General features: G+C 47.9%; 1 protein-coding gene and 1 non-coding gene across 2 annotated transcripts; one reads left to right on the forward strand and one right to left on the reverse strand.

Moving 5' to 3' along the window:
• Nucleotides 1–953: 953 nt before the first annotated feature.
• On the reverse strand, nt 954–5,749 carry RPS2 (ribosomal protein S2). Its single transcript, XM_072982980.2, has 8 exons — nt 5,696–5,749; nt 4,810–4,974; nt 4,407–4,496; nt 3,836–3,943; nt 2,738–2,911; nt 2,440–2,599; nt 1,265–1,356; nt 954–1,090 (listed from the first exon to the last, which is right to left on the reverse strand). Exons 2-8 carry the CDS (start codon nt 4,969–4,971, stop codon nt 1,007–1,009), a joined length of 870 nt encoding a protein of 289 aa, XP_072839081.1. The 5' UTR covers nt 4,972–4,974; nt 5,696–5,749; the 3' UTR covers nt 954–1,006.
• Nucleotides 5,750–6,452: 703 nt separating this feature from the next.
• On the forward strand, nt 6,453–6,583 carry LOC140702614 (small nucleolar RNA ACA64). Its single transcript, XR_012081823.2, has one exon. It is a non-coding gene; the product is annotated as a small nucleolar RNA ACA64 (small nucleolar RNA).
• The last annotated feature ends 1,145 nt before the right edge of the window (nt 6,584–7,728 follow it).

Here is a 7,728-nt window from a genome sequence, read left to right on the forward strand (position 1 = left end):
GGGGGGGGGGGGTAGCAGCAGCACTGACTGCAATATGTTCTTTTGGACAGAAAAATCAAATGTTTGATTCCCTTCCCTTATAAACATTTGCCAGCCTTCATGGTTCCTCCCAGTTCACTTTTTCTGCAGAAAAGTCCAGCCTCAGGTAGACAGAACTCTGTATTCCCTTTTAATGTGTACATGGCAACCAAGCAGAGCGGGGCACCAAAGTTAGAACACTGGCAGTCTTAAAAAAGGTTAAGCGTAGAACAATCCCTTGTGACTACTGCTGGTTCCCAAAATTGGTTGTGTGCTGCTATTTAGACCAAAATCAATGATTCGATGTTGCAGTCCATGCATTTGAGCACCCACCTTTTCTCTCCCCCATTTCTTGGGGGGGGGGGAGCCACTGAAAGCTTCTATTTGTGCTGGCGAAAACACTGTAAAAGGTGGTGTTCCTGGGCCAGGCTGACTTGAGTAGGAAGCGTGCATGCCACCCCATCCTCTAAACCCCAAGGGTATTCTGTGCCACCTTCATCACTTCTACTTTTGGCAAAACAGGTTGCTACAGCCTAAGCTGAGCATGTTGGTGGAAACATACAGGCCTTCCACAGTTGGTTGCTCACCTTGAAGGGTAAGCTAGCGATTCTCTTTTGGATCTTAATTGCCTGCAGTATAATTAGAGCCCCAGAGTGCACCCACAGCCCTACCAAACAATGATTTCCCAAACCAGTATCAAATCCATTCTATGAAATGGGGCAGTTCAGATACAGAGTAAAGCTTTAACCAGCTGTGCAATAAATTTCAAGGCCAAATGAACTCCTTTGCTTTGGTGGGAATAACTCTGTGGTGTTTTTGTCCTGAACTGTACAGCCCATTCAGCTAGACTTTCTAAAGGCCCCCGATACCTGGCCATCCACCTAGTTTAAACAATCCCACCTACACCCAAATAAAGAGACCACAGCATTTGAAAATTGGTTTAGAAATTTGACTTGGTCATGTCACTTTATTGAACGTACAGCCTCGTTTAGGTAGTCGCCACAGCAGCAGCCTGAGTCCTCTGCACAGACACCCGGGTCGCGTGGGTCTTGGCCAAATGGTCAGTAAACTCCTGCAGAGGAAGGGCAGGGAAGAGAAAGAATCTGAGCCTCTGTAGAAAGGTTAGGGGATTCCAAATAGTTATCTTGAATTTGCACCCCTAAGCCAATTATTTATTTAAAGTATTTTTCTTACCCCACCTTTCTCCTCAAAAGGAAAAAACCCAAAGTGGCTTCTGTCCCCTTACCTGGTAAGGAGATTTGGTAAACACAGTTTCCTTCCAGAGATCAGGGGTCAGATAACTGTAGGTCTTAGAGATGGCGTCGAAAGTGGCCTTAGCTAGAAAACAAATCAAGGATCCTTTTGGTTAAAAGAAATTAAGTACGAAGTGCCAAAGCCAAGTCACTCTCATTGGGAAAATAGTGTATGCTACATTTATTTCGAGCAATCGTCTCTCTGTGGGTTCTGACAAGGAACAGGGAGACCACCAAGTCTCACTGCCGTGCAAATAGGAACCGGTTTACTTTTCCTCTCGATAAACGACAGGTGCGCCACTGACGTCTGGTGCAACTGGGCAGAGCTGAGAGGGTCTGAGTGTTTCCTGAAGAACCACACAGGCTGCCTAACACAGAGGATGACACCGAGGTAAAATGGAAGCTGGTTTTGCACTAGCAAGACCATTCGCAGAAACCACAAATTTCAACCCCCAAATGATCTGCAAAATCTTAACAGCAAAGAAATGTGTGCACGGACATAAGTACGCACTAGATAAATCAGAGCAGCATGCCTTTCACAGAAATCTGAAAAATAAGGCTCTTGGATTAAAAAAGGTGTCCTGCTAATACTTTAGAAATTAGTCAGCAATTAGCAGGTGAAAATTATGCCAGCTCTCAAAACTCGCAAACTGGAGACTGCACTTTACCCCAACTGCCTTCTCCAAGGACAAAGGCCCCTGGCAACTGGCTAGCTTTTGTCCCTGGCTTGGCTGCAGGCAGAGGAAACCTGGATCATCAGAATCCACAGCATTCTTTTATCAAAGATCATGACAGCAGGACAGGAAAAATCTAGCAAGCTTGAATTTTCAAACATCCAGTGGGACTCTGTCTCTCTCTTAAACCTGGCTTGCCAAAACAACAACAACAAAACAGGATAAGGCAGGTTTATAAAGCACCCACTGTAGCCACAGTATCTCTCTGATAAGAGACATATCTCAGGTGCACCTACCATACTGAAAGAAGAGTGGCATACACCTGTTACTTTTAATGACTAAGAACCGCTTGTTTTACTTCAGCCTTCTCACAGCTTAGAAAAATTCTGGCTCTTGACCTGCCTTTCTCTTTTCGGGGCATCCTCCACCGCTGCTGCTGCCTCCCCCAGGGAAGAAAATACAGCCCCCCTGCCCAAAGGGGCATCAAGACCTACCAAAGTTGCCCAAGGTGGCCGTGCAGCCTCTGGCGGAGGTGTAACAATCATCAATCCCAGCCATCATCAGGAGTTTCTTGGGAACTGGGGCAGACACAATGCCAGTCCCGCGAGGCGCAGGAATGAGACGCACCAGGACGGACCCACAGCGGCCTGTCACCTGAAACAGAAACATTCACACATTGAGCAGCCTCCCCAGAAGCGCCTGATGTGGGTCGCTGAAATCCAAATTTCAGAGGGGGTCACTCTGGACAGCCATTCCCAAGGTCCCCGGTCAAGAAAAAAACAGAAGTTTTACCTTGCAAGGCACGGTGTGGGGCTTGCCGATCTTGTTCCCCCAGTAGCCTCGCCGGACTGGCACGATGGACAACTTGGCCAAGATGATGGCCCCACGAATGGCCGTGGCCACCTCTTTGGAGCACTTGACTCCCAAGCCTACGTGGCCGTTGTAGTCTCCGATGGCTACGAAAGCCTGAAGGGAAAACAAGAAGCGGCCCATCGCTTATGCATCTATCACTCAACAGGCCTTGGCTAAGAACATCAACGCTCCATGCTGGTTCACTTTTCTTTCTTTGTTTCTTTACTTATTTGTCTTATTTATAGTCATAGTCTGCCTTTTCTCCCAATAAAAGCTCACCACAGTATTTAAAAAATTAAGAGTTAAAAACACAATAAATTGTGTATTTTAAAAAAATTAAGCTAGAACACCAAATTAAAATACATTGAGTAATTAAACACATTTAAAACTTAAAAGAGGAAGCAAAACACCATTCAAGGTCTCAGTTATGATTATTAAAAAATACAAGTGCTCCTCTGCAGGAAACAAGCTATAAGCCTGGTTATGCCAGCTATTCAGCCATAAGCCCACAAGAACCAGAGAAGCAATGTCTTCATGACAATTCCAACAATCCATAAACTAGGGAAAGTATTTTCTGAACCAAATGAGGCTCCAGACGTTCTGAGATGCAGAGTTCTTCCCTGCCCCTCCCAATCAGTGTTTATCCCAGAGGGCTCCCAGCATCTGAAGCTCCGACCTACCATCCCTTGTGCCTCACCTTGCCTAATTTTGGACATTAAACATGATCCAGCTGGTTATGCCACTGAAGGGGGTGAGTGGGGAGGTGCCAGCAGGGAATGGCAGGTGCTAAACCAAGTCTCTCCAGGAAAGGGACAGGAAGAAGCCCTACCAGCTGGCAATCTGGTTTAGAGAAACCCAATCCCTTTTACTCTTTGCTGGAAGAAAAGGATTCCTTCAGCCCCCCCCCCCCGTGAATGCACCCCCCCCCAAAGAGGAGGCAGAGGAAAAACCACTCCCCTCTGAGCTGCTTTGGAGACCTGCTTGAATACCAGGAGGCGGAGGCTGATCCCCAGCATCGAGACAGGGCCAACAGCTTACCTTAAACCTTGTGCGCTGACCAGCACGCGTTTGTTTCTGGACGGGCATGATCTTCAAAACCTCATCCTTCAGAGAGGAGCCCAGGAAAAAATCAATGATTTCAGACTCCTGGAAAATCAAGGCAACCGGATGAGCTGCTGCTGTCGGGACTCCATCGTAAAGCAGGCTTTAGAGAAAGGTCAGGCTAGCTCAGGGCTCTGCACCCTGCAACGCCTCTGCCGGCCTGAGCAAACGTTCTTCAGAAGCTCCCGAAAAGGGGTGCTGACGCCAACAGCGCCCTCCCAATGCTGGTTCCCAAGGTTCAAAGGTAGACTGCCCTGAAGGAGGAGGTTCACAGTGGTCACTGTGACAAACTGTACCCCGTCAGATAAATTATACACTGCATGAAAAAGCCCTACATCCTTTCTCAGTTCTCCAACCAAACCTCTAGTATTGTGAGTCTCCACGCTCGGTTGTCAGAATTCGGGCCATCTCTTCTTTCCACACCCAACATCACAATCCTTTCGCTATCGCAACAGGCCTCAACAGAAAACCAACCTACTCAAACCCTCCAAATCCCATAAAGCAATACCTTGATGGGAAGCGAGAAAAGGTAAATCTCTTCCAGAGACTTGATTTTCATGTCCTTCACCAGGCGGCCAAGTTTCGTGACTGGAATCCACTGTAAAAATAATTTGAAAATGCCGAACCGAACGTTTCAACAACATACTCCACCATCAAGGATCACCCACCTACAAAAGCACAGCCAAGGCACCCCAAGCAGCAAACTGAGTTATGTATTTGCCACCCACATTCATAAATCTGTTCATGGAAAAAAAAATAAAGCCTTTAGCTAGTTATGAACACACATGACTTTTTATCTGGCTATTTCCATTGGGAAATATCTCTAGCCATCCTGTGGAACTGCCTGCCACTGTAAATCCCGCCCTAATAAAGAAAAAAGAAGATATTTTTCAAAGCATTATCCCACTCACTTCTTTCTCTTCGGCTTTGCCTCCTCGGGCCCCCCGGCCTCTTCCGCGCCCCCGGCCTCGTCCGCGGCCTCTTCCACGGCCTCCGGTGCCAAAACCGCCCCGAAAGCCGCCCCGAGCGGCTCCTCCGCCCGCCCCTCCCGCAGCACCGGCGTCATCCGCCATTTGCTGGAAAACAAAGCATGCGTTAGTTAGAGAAGTTCCAGCAGGAGGAAATCCAGCAAATCTCGAAACACGGGGTGGGGGGGGGAGAGAAGAAAAGCATAGAAAGCATTTTTTAAAGGGGCTCCCCATCATCCTACAAGCATCCACATTCTGGATTAACCCACGCAGATTGCAAAAAAACCACGCAGTTATCAAATAGTGATTCTTAGGCATCAGCACGGCCACTTCAAGAGGCGAAAAATGCCTAATCCTGATGAATTCTCAAAGTTTTAGGGAAAATGTCTGCCTGCCCCCCCCCCCGGGATCTCTCCCCCACCCCCACCCCCAGCCCCACCCCCAGCATACCTGTCACGTCATTAACGCCTTAAATTAGCAGGTTTATCACTTCCCAAATTGGCACGTGTTTTAGAACAAAAGGCAGAAGGACACCCCCCCCCCAAAAAAAAAGGTCATCGAGCCTTTTTAATAGGTGCTTACTTTTAAGGACAGAGCAAATCAAGAGCCAAGGAAAATCTGGTAGCCCCGGATTTGGCTTGTAACGTCTGAATAGGGACTCACGCCCGTGTCTACGACCAATTCCCCCCCCCCCGGGGTGCCAAAAGGCTAACATATCCTGCTAACATATTTCCCGGACAGAGGGATGACACCCATAACCCACCGCACGACCCCCCCACCGAGCCGATGGCCGCGGATTCCCACGGCCACTTCACGGAACAGCACTTACGTGTTCTCGATTAGAAGGCCGAAAGCAGGCGGCGGGGAAGTATTTATGGGCCGCGCCTCTCGCGAGAGCCGCTCCCCTCGCGAGCGTTCTGTGCCGCGCAGGCGCAGGAGGCTTGTTATGTGTTATGCTGGTATCGGGGGCCCTGGATCGAGCATGGGTAAAACGCCGGAGGTTATAAAAAGGGCAGGCTCCGGCGCGCGCTCTTTCAGTTTCCTTCCGTTCACCAGGTGAGTAGGTGGTTGTGCGGCATTGTTGCATGGGAGGCAGCCTATGGAACAAAAATTCCTTGGAGAGCTAGGGATGGCTGTTTTAATGATCATGTTTTAGTTTTAATTTTAATATTTAATTTTATTTTAAAATTTTAATTATAAGTTTTAATTTTAATCTTTTAATTCCTAGCATCCCCACCCTGGTTGTGGAATCTGGGTCTTGTAGTTCCCCCAAAGGAGCCATTCCAGGCTCTGATGTATTCTTAGCTCAGGAAGGGAATCCTCGTCTCTGCCTCTGTATAGTTAATAAGCCACCCCTTCTCCTGGGGACCCTGTTCTCAGGAGGATATATTTTTTTCCATGTGCAATAGTCATAAGAGAATTTATTACATTTATTTTAAATATGTTTGCCCTGCCTTCCTCCTTGAAAATGACCTACGGCAGCTTACAGTAGTGGAAGACACTCAGAGGGGTATATATATACCAGATGGGCGGGATATAAATCAAATAAATAAATAAATAAATTTGCAACTCATTGTTTGCCTGGCACTGTCTGAAAATCACCTCTCGCCCCTGTCCGTGGCCTTGGGTGAGATAACGGTGCCCACAGCAAAGGGAGCATTAAGCTTATTGCCTTCTAGGGTGAAAGACGTGCAATAAAACCCATGTTCCTATATGTCCGATGGCGAGGAAGGAATTGCACCACAGACAGACAGCGTGGCTCATGCGAGGTCGGAAGGGCAAGCCTGCAAAGCAAAACTCTTGTTTCTCTTGCAGCATCTGTGCATCCTGAAGAGTCACATTCCGTGGAATCTCGACGGTCCGCGTATCTTAATCCGGGAGAAGCGACCAGGAATGGACAACACGGAGTGGCAGGCTTCTCACTAGAAACGCTTCGCCTTCTGGGGCCTGCAAAACACATTTTCCTGACCTGTGCTGCTTACTTTTCCCGTAGTTCGACAAGAAGAGTGAAAATGTATCGGTTTGGTTGCTTAGCTTGAAGTTGTAATAAATAAACATCATTTCCATACATTTTGTTGGCCGCTTGACGTTTTTGAATAAGGGGAAAGCAAGCGATGCTTCCTATAAATCAAATGCAAGAAATACAACTCCTAGTGAAGCTGTAAATCAGATGCAGGAACATTGATGTTAAATGTGTTTACACCTTTTTCTGTGAGCGCTGTTGATTTCCCTACACTGTTGATAGCGCTGATATGAGCATGATGGCACATGGCTTAGATCAAAGAAGCACAGATTTGGTAGCACATGCTCAGGGCTGGAGTGGAGATGAGCCAGGGCTTGTAAGGGTCAAAGCCCCAGGATTTTATGAGTGCCAGAGATGAGAGACATCATCCTCAGGCCCTCTTGGGCTTCCTGTTTCCCCCAGCTTAGCTGAAATGCTCTCGATCCCAGGGGAAGAAACGGATTTTCCCAGTGAGTGCATATTGCTGCCAACTGTCTCTCAATGTATGTTGAATGGACAATTCAGAGCCATTTTTACAAAAAACAAAATCCTACTCGTTCCCCATGAAGCCACCTGCTTTATTGGAGTCGCCACCTGGGCAGGCATGGCTACGGGAACACTCGAACCCAGCGCCCAGAGGGAAGTCACAGGCTTTGCCATGTCATTCAGCTGCTTGCCTTGTGAGTGAGTCACTCCCGGGGCTGGCTAACCGGAATTTAGGAAAGTTGCCTGTTTGGCGTTTCTGACATCCTAGTCCCCCCTCCCTCAAAAGATCTTTAATTTTGGGGGCGGGAAGGAAAGCCTTGGAATGAACCCGGAAGTTGCCTCGCAACCGGGCGGTGCGAGCGACTCTACCCTTT

Source organism: Pogona vitticeps, chromosome 13 (genome assembly GCF_051106095.1).
Source record: "Pogona vitticeps strain Pit_001003342236 chromosome 13, PviZW2.1, whole genome shotgun sequence".
Classification (NCBI taxonomy): domain Eukaryota; kingdom Metazoa; phylum Chordata; class Lepidosauria; order Squamata; family Agamidae; genus Pogona; species Pogona vitticeps.